At 40.2% G+C, this 24,495-nt stretch overlaps 1 protein-coding gene across 1 annotated transcript in view; it reads right to left on the bottom strand.

Moving 5' to 3' along the window:
• Positions 1-7,314: 7,314 nt before the first annotated feature.
• ankmy2a (ankyrin repeat and MYND domain containing 2a) overlaps positions 7,315-24,495 on the bottom strand; it is a 49,154-nt gene continuing 31,973 nt past the window's right edge. Inside the window, exons 4-10 of the mRNA XM_068003830.1 lie at positions 23,553-23,651; positions 22,157-22,317; positions 14,195-14,409; positions 11,899-12,034; positions 10,692-10,820; positions 10,349-10,466; positions 7,315-9,275 (exon numbers count right to left, since the gene is read on the bottom strand). Of these exons, the coding sequence (XP_067859931.1) occupies positions 9,058-9,275; positions 10,349-10,466; positions 10,692-10,820; positions 11,899-12,034; positions 14,195-14,409; positions 22,157-22,317; positions 23,553-23,651 (1,076 nt within the window). The 3' untranslated portion in view covers positions 7,315-9,057. The remainder of the gene's footprint in view (positions 9,276-10,348; positions 10,467-10,691; positions 10,821-11,898; positions 12,035-14,194; positions 14,410-22,156; positions 22,318-23,552; positions 23,652-24,495) is intronic.

The following is a 24,495-nucleotide window of genomic DNA, read 5'->3' as shown; positions in this document are numbered from 1 at the left end:
GGGAGAGAGAAAACAGGGAAATACAGGCCAGTTAGCCTGACATCAGCCATCGGAAAAACACTGGAAGCTATTATTAAGGAAGTAGTAACAGGGCACTTAGAAAATCATAATATGTTTAGGCAAAGTCAACATGGTTTTATGAAAGGGAAATTGTATTTAACAAATTCATTAGCGTTCTTTGAGTATGTAACTAGCAGGGTAGATAAAGGGGAACCAGTGGATGTAGTATATTTGGATTTTCAAAAGGCATTCAATAATGGTGCCACATAAAAGGTTGCTACGCAAGATAAGCGCTCATAGGGTTGGGGGTATTACATTAGCATGGATAGAGGATCGGTAACGGACAGAAAACAGAGTAGGGATAAATGGGTCATTTTCAGGTTGGCAGGCTGTAACTAGTGGGGTGCCGCAAGGACCAGTGCTGTGGCCTCTGCTATTTACAATCTATATTAATGACTTAGATGAAGGGACCAAGTGTAATGTATCCAAGTTTGCTGATGATACAAAGCTAGGTGGGAAAGTAAACTGTAAGGAGGACACAGAGTCTGCAAAGGGATATCGACTGGTTAAGTGAGTGGGGGCAAGAAGGTAGCAGATGGCGTATAATGTCGGAAAATGTGAGGTTATTCACTTTGGTAGGAAGAATAGAAAAGCAGGATATTTTTTAAAATGGTGAGAAACTATTAAATGTTGGTGTTCAGAGAGATTTGCGTGTCCTTGTCCATGAAACACAGAAAGTTAGCATGCAGGTACAGCAATTAGGAAGGCAAATGGTATGTTGGCCTTTATTGCAAGGGGTTTGAAGTACAAGAGTAAGGAAGTCTTGTTACAGTTGTACAGGACTTTTGTGAGACCATATCTGGAGTACTGCGTATAGTTTTGTTCTCCATATCTAAGGAAGGATATACTTACCTTGGAGGCGATGCAATGAAGGTTCACTAGATTGATTCCAAGGATGAGTGGGTTGTCCTATGAGAGAGATTAAGTAGAATGAGCCTATACTGTCTGGAGTTTAGAAGAATGAGAGGTGATCTCATTGAAATGTATAAGATTCTGAGGGGGTTTGACAGTGTAGATGCTGAGAGGCTGTTTCCCCTGGCTGGAGAGTCTAGAACTAGAGGGCATAGTCTCAGGATAAGGGGTTGGCCATTTAAGACTGAGATGAGGAAGGATTTCTTCACTCAGAAGGTGGTGAATTTTTGGAATTCTCTACCCCAGAGGGCTGTGGATGCTCAGTCATTGAATATATTCAAGGCTGAGATTGATAGATTTTTGGACTCTAGGAGAATCAAGGGATATGGGGATCGGGCAGGAAAGTGGAGTTAAGGCTTGATCAGCCATGATTTTATTGAATGGCGGAGCAGGCTCGTATGGCCTACTCCTGCTCCTATTTCTTATGTTCTTATAATATGATTTCCCATTGTTAAGTGAGCAGATATTATCAAGTGTAGGCGATGAAACTTGACTATTTTGGTGTATTTTCAGCAACAAACTATAATTTGAAATCCCTTAGCTGCTGAATATACATAAACCCACAATCCCCCAGCACATCCACTTTCCTCTGAAGCTGTCTTATAAATTTAAAAGAAAAAAAGTTTAATGAGTGATACTGATGTGCACAGACAGCTAGGTCTATCAGTGCAAGACACTTTAAACCATGATTCCTGAAGTCTGCTCTCTGTTTCATCCTGCGTAGTGCTGATGGTGCACCTCTATTTTATCCCAGAGGCACTGTTTGTTTTTGGTAGGCGTTGAATGGAAATATTCAGGGCCACTGGTTTACGGTGACTGAATAGGTCAAATTCTGATTTTAATTCCAAGGGGTCTGGGAGTGTTTTCAATATACAGGTGCTTTGGGAATTACTTTTCACAGTCACATTCATTTTTCAGTGAAAACTGCAAAGCAGCGACTGTGATACGTAGAGAGAGAGAGTTTGGTTACCCTGCCTTGTGTGTTCCTGATTGAGAAGGGATGGGCAATAAATGCTGGCCTCGCCAGCGACGCCCACATCCCATGAACGAATAATAAAAAACAGATCTTCTCCCTTGATCCACTACTACCAAACAATGTATAATGAGGCATGATGCTACATTTGGCCTCCGTAGTCCTGGTTAGGAAGATGATTAATCTGGCTTTTCACACCCAATTATTATGTTAGGTAATAGAGAAGGTACAGTGCAGATTCACTAGGATGCTGCCTGGTATGAGGAAATACAAATACAACGGCAGTCTTGAAAACTTGGGGCTGTTATTGTTAGAACAGAGGTGATTATGGGGTAACGGTGTTTAAAATCATGAAGCGAGGGGGAAGGTAGACAGAAACAGTTTCCAGTGGTTGAGGGGTCTAGAACGAGGGCCCATACAAGATTAAACGTATGAGATTTAGGGCGGAGAGCAGGAGAAACTTCCTTGCATACAGGGTTACGAAGCTTCAGAATGTATTATTAGAATTGGTGAATGAAGCAGAGACTACGCCAACATTTCAGAATAGGTTAGAAGGAAAAGGGGATGAAGGGATATGGAAACAATGCAGACACATGGGACTAAGACTACTGCTCATGTGAAGGATAAACACCAATCTGGGCTGGATTATCTAAATGGACCGTTTCTATTTGTAATTTCTTATTTTGGTCCCATTCATGCCAGCAGGTCCAGCTGTACTGTAATGCTAACACAAAGGAGGATGTAATTACAGTGTAACAAGTTTATATAAGTAATTTACATTATAAATGTGAACATTGGAGTTTAAAATGGAAATATAAAAAAAGGGAGAATGTATGATTTAAAAATGGGGACGAATTATTCCCCACCGTCTAACTCTGCTTCACCTGAAGATTACACTTCGTATTCACTCCTTGGGGATTAACTTTTATTGGCTGGCAAAAAACAGATGATAGTGAATCAGCAGCCCATTTTACACCTTGCCCGATTTTGTTTTCGAATGCAAATTTGTTATACCTCAAAAAAAGTATCAAGCAGATCTCAGCCAGGCAATATTTGGGCTGCCAGCATTGGCCTCAACATCCCTGGGTATGGATGGGCTGAGGGGAAAAAGAAGAGCAGTCTGCTAAAAAAAAGTATGCTAAGTAGAGACATTGAGGCCAATATAATTTGCTTGATGTCAGTTAAGAGTCAAAACCTGATCAATGTTTTAGCTGACATGTGAGGAATGCCTGTTTCTAATCTGCCTTAATATTCTCTTGGCTACAGCAATGCTGGTCATTCCCATAAGTATCCAAGCATTTTTCATTCTTGAGTGTATCTGTACTAGCTAAAATGGTGTAATTCAGGGGGGTCAACAATCAGATCCCCCCATGTAATGTGAACTGGTTATCATATCTTTCGCACATGCCTTTCTTCAATCTTTCCAACGGTAGACAGAAACACTTAGTGAGACAAGATCAGATATGAATCATTAAGTTGCCTTATTTTATAGACAGTAACTGAATAGTTAACAATCAAAGCAATTCTACTTACTTCACTCAATCTTGCATCTCCCCTTCAAAAAAATGGGAAAAAGATAAACCAGGAGCTCTGTTCCTTTTGTGGGTTGGCTGACTTTTTTTGGTATTGCCTTTCTTACTAGAGGTAGAACTTGCGCCGTTGGTTGTGGGTTCAAGTCCCACTCTGGGTAATTGAGCTCAAAATCTCCACTGCAGTGCAGGACTGAGGGGAACGCTGCACTGTCGGCGAAGACGTCTTTTGGATGAGACATTAAACCAAGGCCCCCTTTGCTCTCAGGTGGGTGTAAAAGATCCCATGGCACAATTTTGAAGAACAGCAGGGGAGTTCTCCCCAGTGTCCTGACCAATATTTATCCCTCAAGCAACACCTAAAAACAGATTATCGGGTTGTTGTCACATTGCTGTTTGTGGGAGCTTGCTGTGCGCAAATTGGCTGCTGCATTTCCTACATTACAACAGCGACTAGACCTCAAAAGTACTTCATTGGCTGTAAAGCGCTTTGGGACGTCCCAAGGTTGTGAAAGCCCTATATAAATGACAGTCTTTCTTTTGCTTTTAGACGACTTCTAATTGCAAACTAAAAACTGACTTCCTGCATTTTAGCGTCCAGTCCAAGGTCTGTCACTAGCAGCCCTTTGATCAAAACCTGGGTGCCTCGTGTCCCTTCTGTGCTTTTCTCTGTATTCCCAGCCAGCGTGACAGCTGTCACTTCCTCCCGGTTCAAGGATTCGTCAGCAGGCCTATCAATAAAGCCAGCCATCTTTCCAAGAAAACATCTCTTACATACTCAAAATGAATAGGGGACATCTTGGTTAATGAGCCTGGAATAAGACAATTGACCCTCATTGTATCAGTTTGAAATAGACACAGCTATATCATTCCACAAACTGGCTCATTTAGCTACAATGCCTGCAGCTTTTCTTTTTTGAAAAAAGAAACGGCGTCAATTAATTTAAAAACCACCTAAACACAATTCAATCCCAAATCAAAAATCCCAAAACATGACAGTGCCCTAATACAGCTTTACAAGTAATCACATTTTGGGTTCAAACGATTCCAAAGCAAATCAAGTTTTGTTCTCCTAGTTTATGTCCTTATCTGAACACCTCATTAACATTACTGACTTGTAATCACTATATTCTCAGTTACTCTCTATTAAATGAGTTGTGCTGCTACCAATACCTTAAATTGGGTGCGGGAAGGGGGAATTGTGAGCACTGCTTACAATTCCAGTCGTCAAAAGTAATATTGGAAGATAAAATTCCTACCATCTCTTTTTTAAAATCACCTTCAACCCTCTAAAGGAGCTCTTTGCCTCCCTCTGCAAAATTTTATTTTTGGGAAAGACACCCCTCTGTCATCTGCCAACACCATTCTACAACCGTTTACTAAGAGCAACGGGAATAACAGTTTACTTCTCTGTTGTATTTTCTGCTTCAAATCTTGAACGGCTGCTTTGCCAAGATCTGGAACAGGTGATATTGGGAACACCGACACAAACCCGTATCTTACCAATAAGCTGTGCATGTGCGATCAGCATGCTTTCGGAGAAGAAAACCATTTTGGGAGAAGTCTTCGATATTTCTAATAAGCCTTTTACATCGGAATAGTGGAAAATCCAGGATCTAAAAGAGCAAACAATACATAAGACACATATCCCACTGGCCTTGAAATTGGCTATTTGAGGCAACTGTGTAGAGAACCTTGAATTGTAAATAGCCCATAATATATCCAACTTGAGAGCCTGCTGCAGTCTTGGGCATTGAGTGGAAAGGTACTGTATTCTTCCAATGTTCAACTTGTTCCATAATATGATTATTAGGTAATGTATTTAAGCAACAATTTCCAAGTATGTTTTCCCCCAGTGAGGTACCAAATCTCAACACACCTGTTGCTAACTCGCTTGGACTAATCCCCCTTTGTATTCTACCACAGAGAGACAATACCCAACACACAGAAGTTTGAAAGAATTAAATTCATCAAAAAAACTATATACATATGCTCACATATATACAGAAATCACTGAATCCTGTGTCACATCAATATTCTTACATCATTCATTTGGACAAAATTCATAGCGATACAGATCAAGGGAATCATTCCCAAGATTCACTTGGAAGATCACAAAAGCAAATGGATTCAGACAGGCATTTTTTCCCATGTAGTTGTAGGGGGGTGGGAAAAAAAATTAATGCAGTCAAAGCTTCTCCGTAATAGGATGTCTCTGCTTCGACACACAACATATTAAGAATGCAGCTGACAGTTAACATATGATTAAGCAAATATTTATGTAATTTTGAGAGTCTGCGCTAGTGGTGGGACTCCTTGCTCAATGCCAGCATGTTCGAAATTTTGGCTGCCCATAATTTTCTGACTTTATTGACTGAAAAATCATTGGAAATTGGGCCACGTGTTCCCCATGTTTACTTCTAGTGAATGTATCGCCCTGCCAGAGGTGTCAGCTATAGTGGTAGCACTCTTGCCTCCAAGTCAGAAGACTGTGGGTTCAAGTCCCACTCCAGAGACTTGAGCACAAAATCTGGGAAATGCTACACTGTTGGAGGTGCCGTCTTTGAGATAAAACATTAAACCAAAGCCCCGAATGCACTTTCAAGTGGACGTAAAAGATCCCACTGCACTATTTGAAGAAGAGCAGGAGAGTTATCCCGGTGCACTGGCCAATATTTATCCTTCAACTAACATCCCTAAAACAGACGATCTGGTCATTATCACATTGCTGTTTGTGGGACCTTGCTGTGCGCAATTTGGCTGTCGCGTTTCCTACATTACAACAGTGACTACATTTCAAAAAGATCTTTGGCACATCCTGAGGTCGTAAAAGGCTATATACAAATGCAAGTTCCATCTTTCTGGTGGAACGCATTTGTAAATTACCCCATTTGCTTTAAAATTTATTATCCAATTTGACTGATTCAGCTTATAATTTAATGTTTGGAAAATTTTTGCTACTTATCCAATGCAAATAAGAATTATTTTCAACAGCTACAATTTCACTAACACGTCACAAAACAAATGCAGTAAACATGGTTTATATCAAGTTTTATTATATAAAAAAAACATTCATAGGTTCTCAAATATTCTGCAAACTTCTATTATTGCTGCACATGAAAGTGATCAGTGATAGTGCACAATACTTAAAATGATGTTTACTTAGTTGGTTGCAAAAAAAAATCAATGAACTAATTCATAAATGAGAATCTTGAACCATAACAAGGCCACAAAGCTTAAATTCCAAGATCGGCAATCAAATTGTGGAATCAAAAGTTCCACAAAAACTTCAACACTATTACATTTCCCATTTCATTTAACTACCTCCCACAAAAAAACACTAAAATGTTCAACAATCTGTCCTACCACAACAACAGACATGTTTTTAAATCACAAATCAAACATTATAGTCAACCAAGAGTACAGATTTCTGGGAGACGTCCCAATGTGGAACACAAAGAATACAAATTACACAACTGGGGTACATGTCTGGAAGGCTAAACCACAAATACATTCCGTTTGGTTTACTCACAATAAACACTAGCGTGGTGTTGATGCTTCAATAAAGTAAATGTTCATATTTAATACAGGATGCATTTTAAATAAGACCACAGTATATTCAGACACAAGCAACATTAAAGCAACAGGAAACTAAACAGCTACCTACCTAAAATGGTTATTTCAGTTCTGCAACTAATTTAGCAAAGATTATTTTGAAAATACCAAACATAGAACAGAACTAAGAACAAAATTATGTGGTAAATTATATGGCAAAAATAGCTTCTGCATTGTATCAGTTATTCTATTAGGCCACTCATGAATGTTACAATGCTTCCAGTGTTCAATAAAAGATTGATTTTATTTGAGGACTATATACTAGTATAATAATGAATTGAAATATGGCAAGACATTCCAAGAAAAAAAATGAATTAAAAAACATGAAAATTCACACAAGGCCAAACAGAATCTTAAAGGATAGGTCACTTCAGTAGGGAAAGGCTCCCACCTGAAACATTAAGCAATTTCTTCTCAGTGGTTCTGAACTATACATCTCCCTGCAGTGGAAAGGAAAAATTGGGAAGTGGTCCCCTACCTCAAGCCTCCTGGCAGGTCTAGGAGTAGGCCACACTCCCTCTTAACATGGGGACACCAATTAAGTTAAAAAATTGTTAATGCGATACCCTATACAGCTAGTAATTGCCTATTGCTAGCTTAGCAAATAATTCAATAATGTAATTTAGGCAACACAATCTAGCAGTAAAAATTATTAGAAGTTAAATTATATATCATTTGTTATTTTGTATTAGAGCACTTAAAAAGTTAATTTATTGCCCCATGAAAGACTGAAACAGGCGCCACTTCAACAGAAAATGTTTACGAGTGTTGGGGTCTGATAATGTAATTAATGACCAATACATAATTTAGCATTCGTTAAGCAATCAAATCATGGCCATAAGAGGGCATTAAAAACAAGTTACTTTTAGTCTTGAGCAGGCACATTGGTGAACATATAAGTATGCAGCAAAAATGGAAAAACAAATTACTATTGCACGAAATTTTACAAATGCTGGTGTCCCACAATACTGTATATATTTCAACCTTCAACGCAGCCATTTAGAGTTTTCCTCATAAATTGCCTTAAAATCCTGTACAATGTTTTGTAGAGGAACATGTTTTATTGGGTTATATTGAATTTATTCTTGCAGTACCACACAATTTCTAGTTGCAATGTATAGGTTAAGGTGAATGTATCAGCTGTGGCAGGACAGAAAATTTATGTAAATTGTACCGATGCAATTGTAGGTGATGTACCAGTTAAACAGCTAATTTTTTTTTGGAAGGGGTGAGGGGGAGGGTAGACAAGAGGACGAAAAACAAAAAAATAAAAATTTACCACAAACATGCACTTGAACCCATTTGAACTTAGCAGTTTCCAAAATCTATTTTGCTGATCTTCAATATACATTAATTATGAAAAATGTATTTTTGTGAAAAAATAACCTACGTAATGAAAACACCATCAACACTGACAATACAGCCAAACTGCTCAAACTAACATTTTCCCTAAGACTGGCAAACTTGGGAACCTTTAACGTTAGTCACGGAAAAATGCTTAACGTGCTGATGGTTTGGTTCATTTTGATCCCATCTGTGCAATTCTATTCATAGTAACGCAAGTCATATCCCACTTTTTCCCCCAAATCGTATAATGTATATTTTGAAATGTTTCAGCGAATATATTTTAATTGGTCTGAACTGATTTTAGATCCAACCATTTGGATGTCTCTAAGCAGTAAATGGTCCATCTGTACTTAATGAATTAAGTACGGTTGACAGCAAATCCTACCCCGACCTCATACACAGTGTTGCTTGGCTGGCTCTACCTCTAGGACAGCAGTGGCTTTGGTACAGGCTAGCATGCATGATATAAGCAACTAATTCCTTTAGTGCACAATAAACAGAATGCAGTACCCCTGCTACTACCATGCAGCAGGAGCAATGACCTTGTTGATGGAAGTAGGTTGGATTATGTTTCACACACTGCCGAGACTGGAGGAAAGCCAGGGCTGTATTAGATCTACTTTATTCTTCAGCTGTGTGCGTGGTTCCAGCAGAACTGGACTCTCCTTCTGTGGTGTTCTCTTCCTGTGGAGTTTTAGCTTCTGTTGTCGTCCCTGTACTGACATCCCCAGAACCTGGGCCATCTTCAGAGGATGGGAGCAAAGTTTTGGAGGACTCTGTAGGTTCTTGATCAATCCCAGCCTCATCTACACTGGTTTCAGAAGTAGGTGTTTTTTCTTCTGTTTGAGCCATAAGAAAAAGGATTAATTAATCTAGCTGCATTTGAGATGGTCTCCAAAATTAAATCTGACACCAATCAGTATCTTACAAAAATTAGTAGAGTTGGATTGAATGCACTGAGCGTGATTTCTGCTTTTGAAAAATAGATGCAAGTATTAAGATTTACAGGAATCTCAAGGTTTTTATGCTTTATTTATTTAGAAGCAAGAAAAACTGTTGTGCTTCGGTTAATTTTTCTACATTAAAAGTGCGTAAGGAATGGTTTTGTTGTTGCTTTGTTTTTTCTAATTCAAAGCAGCAACAATCATTACCTCATGCATGAGAAAGGGCACAAATATAGATCATAAATTTAATGACATTTACAGGGAATCCTTAAAATACATATTGTCAAGCAATCAATGGGAGGTACAATATGGGCATACTGTACAACACAGCACTTGTTACTTGATACCTCTCAGGTTTCTGAAGATTTCTGGTGAAAGTTTACTCATCTTTAGTTTATTTTATTACAACCATAATTGCTGCATTTCTCTGTAAATATAGTTCTGTAGTAACAAGATTAAACAGAAATTACCACAGTAGATAGAAATATGTATATTTACCAAAGAATTAATATAATTTGAATTCAAGTACCTACTAAAGTCACATCATAGCATATGCTTATGGCAAGTTTATGTATATAGAGCTCATGATAAAAATGATTATCCTTCGCATACCCCTCATTAAGGACTGATGTGATGGAATTTATTAATCCAAGATCACCATCAACAGAAATAGTGCACGTGGGAATTTTTGTACCATAATTATACATGTCACAAAGATGTGGGCGAACACATAGTGAGGTCCAGATACTTTGCCACAGGGAAGGAAACCTGGAAAGAGAAAGTTACTCTGGACTGCTCATGTGTCTCTTAGCAGTTGGCTTCACAGCAACACAGGCAGAGGCACAAGGTGTCTCTGCCTGTCAAGAAAGTGAAAGGAGTTTTAAAAAAACATAGATCAGTAAACACAAAACAAATGCTTTGTCTTTTCCATGGAAGGCAGCTGAATACGATCTTGCTTAAAAACTAACCGTTCTGCTTTATTTCTTCTTTGGCTTCTTGTTTCTCTCTCGACTCTTTCAGTTTTCTACACACCTTTTTGTGAGTGAACCAGTGCATCTTCTGACAATTTTGGTTACAATAGATCACCTGAGGTAACAGCAGAATATATGGTCTCATTAAAAGGTAGATTAGCAGGCTAATTACATGCAATTCTATGGTGCTCACTGATTTGACTATCCAAGACAGCTTGAGGTCGTATTTCAACTATCAATTTAAATCACCACAGGAATAATTAACTAGTAATACACCTTTGTCTTTTTGCATGTCTCTTGTACTAAATATTTCCTCATTATCTAATCCAAATATTCTTACCGTTTTGCAAATTGAACACCTTTTATCAGCTCCCTTTTCACCACAAGCAGTACAAAATTCAGCATCCACAAAGCCAACCTGGCCGGTTATGGTCTGGGTCAGTACAGATAAAGCTGTTGGATCATTGCCCTGATTTTATATTGGGGGGGGGGATGGAGGAAGGAAAGAGAAGCAATTTCAATAATGAATATATAGTTAAATGGAAATAATGAATATATTAAGTTATCTTCATTCCCATATTCCAAAAATATATATGTAAAGCAAAACATTGTACCAACAAAGCCCAGTCTTAAAGCTAGAAGTTCCTAATTTTTATATCTTTTTTGGTACACAAACAAGTTCTTGATCTTTGACTTGAAACTCAGACTTCTAGTGGTGACTGCTCAAGGGCTCGTATTCATTAGAATTGTGGAATATACAGTGTGATATTGACAGTAATTCAGCTTATTACAAAAACTATCCAATGCCATTGTAAATTTTAGTACTGCAAGTATTGCAAAAAAAAATCAGTGAACACTTTTTTAAAACTATTTACTTGGGGAAAAAAACTTGAAAGAATGTTATCAAGTATTTAGCTTTTATTGGTGGGGGTGGGTCAAAGGAGGGTGAAATGAAATGACTATGTAAAAATCACAAACTCACATTAGGTCTTACTCAATTATTTTTCGTAATCAAGAGCAGCTTCATCAATTGGAAAACCCTATGGAGCTTACAACTAAAGCACAAAGTTATCTTGTCGTGCATAAAACCTGTGGATAAGTCACTGAGTAATGCATAAAAACAAAGGCTTTGTGGAACTAAACTATTACAGAACAATGTGGTTCTGGGTTCAAATTGTTAGTCTGTGCTCAGCTTGCTGGTCTCATACAGGTGACAAGGAGCCGATAATCAGAGCTGATTATAGTCCACTGGCTATGGCCTGGAAAAAGTACCGTGATGCTGTCGAGTGCTATCCAGTAAGCCCTGCTGGAAATGCATAGATGGCAGGCTCAAATGTCATTTTCCCTGACCCCACCACAGTTGAACAATCCATCAACATTCAGTTTAGTGGTGCACATGAAGAACAGCCATCATACCATTAACACATTAACAACACATGCCATTAATGAGATTTTAAGAAATGTTGAGAGACTGTACAATGTTCATATAAAATATTGCTTAGCAGTACATTTAAAAAAAATTATTAAACAATGCCAAAATAGCTTACTATCTCAACTGGAGCAATGGTTCTCACAAGCTGCTGCAGAAGCGTGGCTTCGCACCATGGAAACTTCCGGATACATTCTCTTATAAACTTCTCTTGATAATATGGGAAACCATCAGTATCACGTCCTTTTAACAAGCTGTGCAAAACAGTAACAAGCAAGAAAATTTAATACACTCTGCATAAAACCTTTAAGATATCTATAGTTATGTTAATAGCAGAACATATAATCATACAGCACAGAAGGTGGCCATTCGGCCCATCGTGCCTGTGCCCGATATTTGAAAGAGCTATCCAATTAGTCTCACTCTCCTGCTCTTTCCCCATAGCCCTGCAAATTTTTCCTTTTCAAGTATTTATTCATGTCCCTTTTGAAAGTTACTACTGAATTTGCTTCCTCCACCCTTTCAGGCAGTGTATTCCAGATCATACCAACTTGCTGCATAAAAAAAAAAGTTTCCTCATCTTCCCTCTGGTTCTTTTGCCAATTACTTTAAATCTGGTTACCGACCCTCCTGCCAGTGGAAAGAGTTTCTCCCTATCGACTCTATCAAAAACCCCTCAAAATTTTGAGCACCTCTATCAAATCGCCCCTTAACCTTCTCTTCTCTAAAGAGAACAATCCCAGCTTCTCAAATCTCTCCACATAACTGAAGTCCTGCATCCCTGATACCATTCCAGTAAATCTCCTCTGCACCCTCTCCAAGGCCTTGACATCCTTCCTAAAGTGTGGTGCCCAGAATTGGACACAATATTCCAGCTGAGGCCTAACCAGTGTTTTCTAAAGGTTTAGCATAACTTCCTTGGTTTTGTACTCTATGCCTCCATTTATAAAGCCAATGATCCCTTATGCTTTTTTAACAGTCATATCAACTTGTCCTGCCACCTTCAAATATTTGTGTACATAAACCCTCAGGTCTCTCTGTTCCTGCACCCCCTTTAAAATTATACCACTTAGTTAACATTGCCTCTCTTCATTCTTCCTTCCAAAATGCATTCATTAGAATGTTATAAGTGACTATGCTTTTGGCAATGATATAAATTTCATTAAGGGCTTTTTTAACCAGCATTGTTTCAGTGGAAGATCCAAAGAAAATGATAATTGGCATTTTACCAAAAATCCAAATAAGCTGCATACTACGCAGTCCAGTGTCAATCATTTCTGAAACTAGAATTATATCCTTGACTACACCAGACAGTTTCACAAAACAGAAAAGTATACATTTCTGCATGCTATACAAATCATTTTTCTTTTGCACCATGACACAATTTCCCTAACAGATGCTCACTTTTGTTTAGCTTCGGAATGTCAAATGGTACTTTGTCAAAAAAAATGGTTGTGATATTAAATCTATTTGATATCATTTCAATTTTATGACACAAACAACAGAAGCACTGCAATCTAACAAGAGTTACCATAGTGTTAATTGTATTCAGGTGGTGCGTATCAATCGGGCTCTCATGTATCCATGAGCTGATCTAGGGTGTGGATTGGATAATGTAGATCTCTGTAAATAAAGGCTTGGAAGCAACTAAAGACCAGGCTCTTGTATTCTATCCTTCACCTCCTGGCTATCCAATTTATGACACAAAGAACAGACTGCCCCTTGAATGAAAGTGGACAATGCAGAAATCTCTGTATATTAAGTGTCTCGCTGAGGGATGTACTACATTTAAAAGAAAAACTGTTAATACACATACAATCTCAGTACTAATAGCTAGCTTACTTGACATAGAAACATAGAAAATAGGAGCAGGAGTAGGCCATTCAGCCCTTTGAGCCTGCTCCACTATTCAATATGACCATGGCTGATTCTCTATCTCAATACCATATTCCTGCTCTCTCCCCATACCCCTTGATGCCTTTTGTGTCTAGAAATCTATCTAGCTCCTTCTTAAATATATTCAGTGATTTGGCCTCCACAGCCTTCTGTGGTAGAGAATTCCACAGGTTCACCACCCTCCGAGTGAAGAAATTTCTCCTCATCTCAGTCCTAAATGTCCAACCCCGTATCCTGAGACTGTGACCCCTCATTCTGGACACTCCAGCCAGGGGAAACATCCTCCCTGCATCCAGTCTGTTTAGCCCTGTCAGAATTTTATACGTTTCAACGAGATCCCCTCTCATTCTTCTAAATTCGAGTGAATACAGGCCGAGTCGACCCAATCTCTCCTCATACGACAATCTTGCCATCCCAGGAATCAGTCTGGTGAACCATTGCTGCATTCCCTCTATGGCACGTATATCCTATGACAAGACTTCCCTTTTATTTTAGATTATTCCTAAACAGTTGTCTACCTTTTAATAAGCCCGTCAAGTTTATCTTCATGTTCCTTTAAGAAACTGGTACACTTCTGGAAGATGTAGCTGAGGTAGTGCATCTTCATGGCCAGAACTTCGTTGATTTCCCTCTGTTTCATACACTTTTCAATTATAAGATCCAGCACTCTATAGCACTTGCCCAGTGCCTCAACATCTGCCAGTAAAGGATTCTCCTTAACCATGAGCACAATCTACAGAGAAACACCAGATAATAAAAACAATTCACTTCTTCAGTGTACAAGAAACTCGTGAATCATCAGAAAACCTGAGTCTAGGTTATCATTTTGGAAGTGATGTGATAGTCCGTGTAAGCACAAGTTGTTCAGGATTTGAAATCAACACTATACACACAATATATTTTGCAATTAATAAAATTTCTTCTGGCACTAGTTATGCATACAAATACAGAAATCAGGATTTTTAAATCAAAAAGCCTATGAGAGCTTGAAAAGTCATTTTAGTTTCAGAAAATTATTTAAAGTGCTGGTGTAAAATAAATATTGCATTGCTGTTTGTCTGATGGTTTCTCTTGCTTCTATATAAGTTTGCATCTTACAATAAAATCAAATTGTGGCTTTAACCTGAACTAGATGGACTGTCAGCATGGCATGCAAAAAAACTTTTGAATCCATAGAAAATTGCAGAAGTCCAGGTTATCATTTTGGAAGTGAATAAGATATTGAAGTTAAATTTAAAAGAGAATCTCGCAAAACATTTAAAAATCAAGCTTGTATTCCAGTACATATTTTTAAAATTTGGGTTTTCTTCTAGCACTTGGTATTCAAGCTCGTGGCAATAAGACAATCTCCATAGGCAGAGACTCCTATGAACCAAAACGTAGAAACTTTGGGGTAAAGTGAAGTGTATTAGAACCAAAGAAGAGGGCCATTCGGCCCATCGTGTCCGCGCCGGCTCGAAGAACAACCAGGTGTCCATTCTAATCCCACCGTCCAGCACTCTGTCTGTAGCCCTGAAGCTTACAGCACTTTAGGTGCAGGTCCAGGTACTTTTTAAAAAGAATTGAGGGTCCGTACCTCTACCACCAAGTTGGGCAGCTAATTCCATACACCCACCACCCTCTGGGTAAAAAATGTTTTCCTCATGTCTCCTCTAATCCTTCCGCCAATCAGCTTAAATCTATGTCCTCTAGTTCTTGAACTCTCCGCTAGGGGAAATAGGTACTTCCTGTCTACACTATCTAGGCCCCTCATAATTTTGTACACCTCAATCAAGTCACCCCTCAGCCTTCTCTGCTCCAAGGAAAACGACCCCAGCCTATCCAATCTCTCCTCGTAGCTGCAATTTTCAAGCCCTGGCAACATTCTTGTAAATCCTCTCTGCACTCTCTCCAGAGCAATTACGTCCTTCCTGTAATGTGGTGACCAGAACTGCGCACAATACTCCAGCTGTGGCCTTACCAGCGTTTTATACAGTTCCATCATTACATCCCTGCTTTTGTATTCTATACCTCGGCTAATAACGGAGAGCATTCCGTATGCCTTCTTCACAACCTTATCTACCTGTACTGCCACCTTCAGGGACCTGTGCACATGCACGCCAAGGTCTCTCACTTCCTCCACCTCTCTCAATATATTCCCGTTTACTGCGTATCGCTTTTTACTGTTTGCCCTCCCTAAGTGCATTACCTCACACTTCTCCGGGTTGAACTCCATTTGCCACTTTTCCGCCCACTCCCCCAACCCATTGATATCTTCTTGGAGTCTACAGCTATTTTCTTCACTATTAATTACACGGCCAATTTTTGTGTCGTCTGCAAATTTGCCAATCATGCCCCCTACATTCAAGTCCAAATCATTAATATAAACCACAGACAGCATGGGACCCAACACTGAGCCCTGTGGCACACCACTGGAAACGGATTTCCATTCGCAAAGACATCCATCGACTTTTACCCTTTGTTTCCTGTTACTGAGCCAATTTTGGATCCAATTCGCCATATTTCCCTGTAACCCATGGGCTTTTATCTTTCTGACCAGTCTGCCATGTGGGACCTTGTCAAATGCCTTACTAAAATCCATGTAGAGAACATCTTCTGCACGACCCTCATCAATCCTCCTTGTCACTTCCTCAAAGAATTCAATCAGATTTGTAAGACATGACCTTCCCTGAACAAATCCATGCTGACTATCCCTGATTTAAACCATGTCTTTCCAAGAGGCAGTTTATCCTATCTCTCAGTATTGATTCTAATAGTTTGCCCACCACCGAGGTAAGACTGACCGGCCTATAATTGTTCGCCTTTCCCTCATACCCTTTTTAAACAATGGTACTATGTCTGCAGTCTTCCAGTCCTTCAGTACCTCCCCTGTATCTAGTAAGGATTGGAAAATGATCCTCAGAGCATCCGCTATTTCCTCCCTGGCTTCCTTCAATAGCCTGGGAAACAATCTATCTGGCCCTGGTGACTTATCAACTTTCAAGGATTCCAGTCCCTCTAGTACTTCCTCTCTCATAATGTTTACCTTATCCAATATTTCACACCTCTCCTCTTTAACTACTACATCCGGCTGATCCCTTTCCTTTGTGAATACGGAGACAAAATATTCATTTAAAACCCTACCCACATCCTCTGCTTCTACACACAAGTTACCCTTATCATCCCTGATAGGCCCCACCTTTTCCTTAGCTATCCTCTTGTTCTTAATGTACTGATAAAACATCTTTGGGTTTTCTTTAATCTTACTAGCTAATATTTTTTTCATGCCCTCTCTTTGCTTTCCTTATTTACATCATCCCTGTACTTTCTATACTCCTCTAGGCTTTCTGCAGCATTTAGTTTTCTGTGACAGTCATAAGCTTTCTTTTTCTGCTTTATCTTGCCTCATATACTTCTAGACAACCAGGGGGCTCTAAATTTGGCAGTGCCGCCCTTTCTATTTGAGGGGATGTGTCTGCATTGTACCCATAGAATTTCACTTTTTAGTACCTCCCACTGGCTTACTACTGATTTCTCCTCAAGTAGTTGTGTCCAGTCCACTTCTGCCAAATCACCTTAGTTCTGTAAAATTTGCCTTTCGCCAATTTAAAACGTTTACTCCTGATTTAGCTCTGTCCTTTTCCATAATAATGCTAAAACTAACTGAATTGTGGTCACTATCCCCAATATGGTCACCCACTGTCACTTCACCCATCTTCATTTCCCAGGACTAAATCTAGAATTGCATCCCCTCTTGTTGGGCTTGTCACGTGCTGGCTAAGAAAGTTCTCCTGGATAAAGAATTTTGCGCCCTCTGTGCCCCTCACACTGTTTAAATCCCAGTTGATGTATTGCAGGATTAACAATTATACTTTTACCAAATATTTTCCACTGAAGATGTGCTAGATATCCTCCATATGCTCCTGATCACTTCAATAGGTGGAAAAGCATCATGACCATATAGCTCAAGATAAAGCTATCAATCAAATTTATTGGAAGATGGAAATTTATATAGCAGTGAGCTAAATTAGCAGATACACATATTTAGATCAACACAGTATTTATCTTGTACCATTTTCAGAACGCAAATCACAAAGTATTTGTGTTCTCAGTCCTTTTACTAGAGTTTTTTTTAAAACTGTATCTTGGGTGAACCCAACATGTGCTCCTCTGCTCCATACAGTACCACTTCACTACTCTGAGGTGGAAATATAGGTGCGGTGAATAAACTCAAGGAACCAGGCTCCCATTCAATGATATCCCTCATTTCCTTTGAAATGAAAGCCAGGTCTCTCCGACTGCCTGCCCCCACCCCTTGCCCCCAGAAAACTCTCCTCCCCTAATCAAAGCAGGCCTTCTTTGTTACAGTAGTTAATCTCAAGATAACAACCAGCTTTCCAGTAGGATACCTCCTAATGGGTCACCCATAACTGATCATGCCATTATGTCCTTCCTGCAATGGCAAACTTGCATACAGTATCCAAAGTAATCAAACAATTGTGACCTGACGGAGTCTATCTATAGGCTATATCTTAAAGCTGGGCCATTCTCTTTGAATGTTGGTGTCCACTCCAGACAGCAGAGCCATGATTTTAGCCTGGTGGTGGGAAGTCAGCAGGTGGGTGGATCTGCGTGTGGGGAACCCGGAGGCAAAGTGAGCATGTTTAAATCTGCAAATACAGTCAATTACTTTTGCTTCCGGGTTTCGTGTCTCCAAGCTGAGCAGCAGGCCCACTGCACATCCGAATGACGTGATTTAAAGCCATTATTTAAAGGGCCAGTCCAAGAATGGATTTCAAAGGAGAAAGGAGAAACTGAGTCCAGGAAAGCAAAGGCTGCCCTTAGATTTAACAATGCCACTTGTGGGGGCGTCCAAAATGAGAGGTCATAAGTATAAAATAGTCGCTAATAAATCCAATAGGGAATTCAGGAGAAACATCTTTACTCAGAGTGGTAAGAATGTGGAATGTGCTACCACAAGAAGTAGTTGAGGCAAATAGCATTGATGCATTTAAGAGGATGCTAGAAAAGCACGAGGGAGAAAGGAATAGAAGGGTATCCTGATAAGGTTAGGTGAAGTAGGGAGGGAAGAGGCTCAAGCATAAACGCCGGCATAGACAAGTTGGGCCAAATGGCCTGTTTCTGTTCCTTAGTTTCGACGTAACTCAATGCCTCCTTGGATGTACTACTGGCTGCAGTGAGAGTCAGGGGGGAGGGTAATGTTTCGAATGGATGGCAGGAAGAAACCTGGCTCTGTAACCAAAAATACTTGGCTGGAGTGGCAGAACAGGTGAGCAGCCCAGGTCTTGGGTTCAGTGCAGGATGGGTTTTAATGACCTAACCAGGTCAGGAAAAGTGAGTACATTTGCTGATTCACCACCCCCGTAACTGTGTAGGCACGCCTACCCCATCACATAACTTCTCACACCCACATACGTGTCAGCAGCAGCAGCAACCATCCTTCACTTTCTATGTACTTCCTCAAATGCTCTTTTATTCACCCACCACTGCCACTCACCCCAATCGTGATACAATGTGATGTATCTGTCCGATTGTCACCATCTGATGCATCTCCTTCATGGTCAGCTTCACCCAAAACAATGCATTCATAGGGTGAATACATCATCTTCAGTCACTCACAGACTGTTCTTTCTCCCTTTGTAGAAGAGAGTGCAAAACGCAAGGGAGAGGAGCAGAACTGGAGGTGGCCCACCACATAGTGGATGTATCAGATGTGGAGGAGGCGGCCATGGAAATAAGTCGGACCGTCACATGCCTATCCACCGGAGAGGGACAGTCTGACAACTCGCAGATGGCTTGTGACAGAACTTTAACATCTTTCACACACTCGATGAATTGCTTTTTTATCAACAAAATAAACAAGCGAGACCTCAGTATTGTCACTGGAAAGATTGTCACTTTTGTGATGTATCATTAATATCGCTTTCTGTTGTCTCCCAGGGCCTTCACGAGGAATCAGCAGAAATAGGAGAACGCGGTTCCTCAGAGGATTTCATTCCTTCCGAGGGTGCACTGTCACATGACATAGCCACACACCAGCACAGATACTCGTACTGCAATGGGTCACGTTAGACAGTTAGTTGGGCTGTCACCTGGTGATTCACCACTCAAGTGTGCACGAGCAGACACCGGTGGCAGGGGCAGCTGTGGAGAATCTGCATCAGGGGTGCACTCCTCTTCAAGCTCTGCTCAGCTGGGCATCGATGCTGAACCCTGGGGTCATCGTTGAGAAGGAGAATGATAGAGGTGCAGCAGCAACTTTGCGAGGTAATGGAAAAAGTGCCATGCACACTCTCCACAATAGCGGCGAGGATGGAGAGTCCAACCCCATCGCTAGTGGATTGGTGGTGCCGGTAAGTGAGAGAATGTTAGCCTCCATCGAACTGCAAGCACGGCTCTCAAATGTGCCCATGCAGACAATGACGACGGCAGTGCAGACTCTGGATGTTAACGTGTCTGTTGCCTTAATCAGGCAGACAGATACTTTAGCCGTGACCTTACAACGCGGCAGATCTGCTCACCAACCTGCGGGCCAGCAAAGTGGTGGGAGTGATGTTGCACTGGCCTGGGAAAGGGATGATGGTGAAAGGGGACATGGAAGTGGGGACTCCACTCAAAGCGCTCCTACGTCTCACCCATTGCCCCCTCATTAATTAGTACCCGCAATGCTGCATCCTCTCCCGATGGCCGAGTCTGCCCCTGCACAGGTGGAGCAGTGTTTGGCGGGGCCCGCACGGGCTCCAAAACCCAGAGGTCTTAGGCCAAGAGCATCTCTGCAGTAGCTGAGCAACCTGCCAATACCTCTGCTGAAGCCACAGGGGATGCACCATGTAGAAGTGGTAGAAAGAGAAAGGCTAAGCAATTGTAATTCACCAAGGGTATGCACAAGGGAGTTTGATGAGCTGTCATGTTGTTAATTTATATATTTTTTTGTTATGACACATTACATTTAATCAATATCACCACCACTGCCACATCTTGGCCATTATTGAGTCCCTTTTGTGAATTCGCCCTTTCATATGCTTCATCATGAATGCCAAGACATGATGTCACCCATTGGGTGCGTGTGTAATGTGTGTATATGTGTGGTTGAAGGACTGTTCTGTGCAAAGGGAGGGGGGTTGATCGTGATGGTTGTTCCTCGCAGCCTGAGTATTTCTAAGTCTTTAATTTGCACATCTCATTATGAGAACCTGTTAGAGATGACGGCATCCCTGGCATCACAGGCAGCAACGTGCGCAGCTGGTCTGGCGATGGGTTCCCCATCTTCATTTTCCTCCTCCTCAGATGTACTGTGGAATACATCCATTGAGCCCCTCAAACTGACAAGATCAGGATGGGGGGCACAATGTAGGTAAATTTGTCTGAACACAAGAATTCTCAGTCTCAACAAAGAAATCTCAGTCTAAACACGAAGAACTCCTAGCCAAACGTTTGTCTGAGAGAATTGAGTGCCCAGCTACAATACCTCACCTTTTATTGAGATGTGTCAATCACTGGTTTAAAAGGGCCAAATGAGCTTCGGCTGCAGCTAGCCTCCGTTTCAATGGCGTGTTGCAGAAGCCACGGGAGACACTGTTTCTGTTGCAGGATCCACAAACAGTTAAGTGCCTAAAGTGTTTCAACTAACTGAATTGGCCCTTTAAATATTGTCCCACCGGCTTTAAGTGGGGATGGGACATCCGGGTGTCTCTTCTGCACACGCATCCTAACGCGTCTGGGTTAAACCCAGAAGTGGGCGCGTTGGAGCCGGGGTGTGGTCCTGCTTCGAAAAGCTGCTACTTTAACCTCCCACTTGCCCTCAAGCCACTTGTTCTTGGTTGTTAAAATTACCCCCAGGCCCACATACCAAGACATAGGAATTTTTAAAAAAATCAGAAACAGACAAAGCTCTATTTTAAAAATCTCAAAGCATTGGTCTACCTATAGTTTCACATGAACAGATAACAAATATTTATAATATGATGCAAAATGAAGCTTGCACCTATATGCCATATACATTTTTTTAAAATCACAATCATTACTTCCTAGTAATTCAGAAAACTTTGCTGAATATTTTTTAAAATAAAATGACATCAGAAATTTAGGAACAGCCAATAAAAACCTCTAAAGCAGGTCATCATGTCAGTGGTCCAGTATTATGTCAAAACTGGCCCTATAGTTCCCCAATGGCATATGCTTAATCACAGTCATGCTGTTTGGGAAGTGCTAAGCAGAAGCAGGAAAGAAAGATTTTTTAAAAAAAGGATTAAGAGTCATACTGGGTTACTCTTCCACACCCCCTAGAGGCCAGCTCAAGAAAAACAAAATGATGGGGCCAAGTTAATTCACCACCCTTCCAGCTTGGAAATTACATGCAATGAGGAGTTTTAAAGGGGGCAGAGGAAAGAAAGATAAGAAAATAAAAGTAAAATAAGTACTAAAATAAAACCTGCAGCATGGTCTAATTTTCATATGGATCATGAGGAAAGATATCTAACCGCAACTGGGTGTAGGTTTGTTGTTATGATGATTTTGTGCAAGGGTCCTGCTAATTTGACTGGAAGTCTGGGTTCTTTGTCAAGGCCTTGCGGTTTTGTGTAGTAGTCCAATCTTTCGCGCGAAAAGAAATTGTTGATAATAGTTACGCAGTCATGCTGGCCTAAAGAGAGAGAAAAAAAAAACAATTAACACTTTTGACTACAACACGACCAAAGTATCACTTAAAGATCAACACAGTTATACTTTCCAGAACTGGAATTTATGCCATTTTGACCTCCAACTTTTAAAGAGCTCATACCACAATTTGTAGAATCCACAATGAGTATCACGTTTCACCCAAATCATAAATTTCCATAACGTAACAATACTTGGGCAATAAGATTAAGGAGGACATTTTAAAAAGCATTCTCATGTAACAAGTGGTAACATTTCCAGGAAAATAGGTATGTCTAGGAATTGAGTCTTACAATAATCTATATCTTGTGGTGTTGCAATGGCAACTCAATTCCAGAGAATCACAAAAGGAGAGAACCAGGTCTATGCTGCAAGGTTTCAAAACAAATGACCTGATCGTATTGTTAATAATTCAAGTAGTTTCAGCTTAAAGGCTTCCTCCAGTAAATCTCACTGGGACTCTCGAGTGTAATTGGTTTTGTTTGGGGGATATACTTAGTGTATGGAGTATTGAGTGGGGACTTTCCAGTATTTAGTCACATTTAAAAACATCTGTCAACACTACTCAAGGGGGCTCCCCCCCCCCGTTATAGAATTCAGGATTATCTAGAAGATTCTACAACTAAAAGAAAACATCTAACCAGATTTTAAACCGTAACAGTTACCTATGTATTTCCGCAATTGATGTAAACACCCATAACATTAACTTCCACCCATTGTTCACAAGTATTCACCCTCGTGTCAACATTTCTGTTAAATCTTGGAAGGTATGGGCTGGACAGGAATGTTCTGCTTATATAAAGTTGTTCCCAAAATATCTTTTTTGCTGCATATATAGAACTTAAATTTAGTTTAGATGAAATTATAAACACTAAATGTTGCACAAAAAATATTACCAACAAAAACATATTTGTAATAAGACTGTTCTTTTAAACAGAACTCTTACTAATATGGCTTGATTGTTTAGAAGACTCTGGTTTACGAAAAAGTGTTTTTTCAAAAATTCGGTGATTGCAACAAGCAGTTGTCCCAGCCCAAATAGACATATTTTACAAAGGTCGGGCAACAGGGGGAATGCATACCTTTCCTTTTCAAGGTTCAAATCACTGTGAACCCAATAAGAACTACTAAACCATCTTTTAATTTAAAAAAAGTGCACAGCTACTTGAATTCAAAGACTTCACACTACAAGGAGTACACTTGTGCGTTCCAACAACTTACCGACAAAGGCAGCCATCTGTGCTGCAGTTCGTCCAACTGAGTTTACAACATCTGTTTCAGCACCAGCTTCCAACATCATCCGTGTTATCTCTTTACTACCTGTAGTAAAATAAAACATACTCCTCTAATTAGAATCTATTTTTAAAAAAAAAATGTTTAATTGCGTAGGGCATTTAACATCGCATGGAGGGCCTTAATTTATCCTCAATTTTTTTTGATGTTACTAGATACTGTCCCTCTACAGCACGAGATTATTAGCAAAAATAAAAGCGCACAAAATTGGAGGTAACCTTGTGACATGGGTTGCTAATTGGTTGGGAGACATGAGACAGAGAGCAAGGATAAAAGGAATATTCTCTGACTGACACGATGTGATAAGTGCTGTTCACTACAGATCTGTACTGGGGCCTCAGCTTTTCACCATATCTATCAATAATTTGGAAGAAGGACTAGAGAGTTGTATATCCACGTTTGCATATGACACTATATTAGGAGGCACAGAAAGTTGTGTAGATGGGAGCAGGAAGTTACAAAGGGACATAGACGGATTAAGTGCGTGTACAAAACTGTGCAGATGGAGTTTAATGTGGGGAAGCGTGATGTCGTCCACTTTGGATCCAAGAAAGACAAATTGGAATATTTTGGTTATGGCGAGAGACTAAGAATTGTGGAGATTTGGTGCCTATGTACAGAAATCTCTAAAATGTAATGCACAGGTGCAAAAAGTAATCATAAAGGTTAATGGAATATTGGCCTTTATCTTAAGGGGGTTGGAATGCAAAAGTGAGGAAGTGATGCTTCAGCTGTACAGAGTCTTGGTTAGGCCCCATCTAGAGTACTTTGTTCAATTTTGGGCACCCCACTTCAGGAAGGATATATTGGCCTTGGAGGAGGTACATTGCAGATTCAGCAAAATAATACCGGGGCTTAAAGGGGCAGATTG

The sequence above is a fragment of the Heptranchias perlo genome, chromosome 2 (assembly GCF_035084215.1).
Source record: "Heptranchias perlo isolate sHepPer1 chromosome 2, sHepPer1.hap1, whole genome shotgun sequence".
Lineage (NCBI taxonomy): Eukaryota > Metazoa > Chordata > Chondrichthyes > Hexanchiformes > Hexanchidae > Heptranchias > Heptranchias perlo.
The sequence above is the reverse complement of the archived record's forward strand: the minus strand, read 5'-3'. Positions and strand labels throughout refer to the sequence as shown.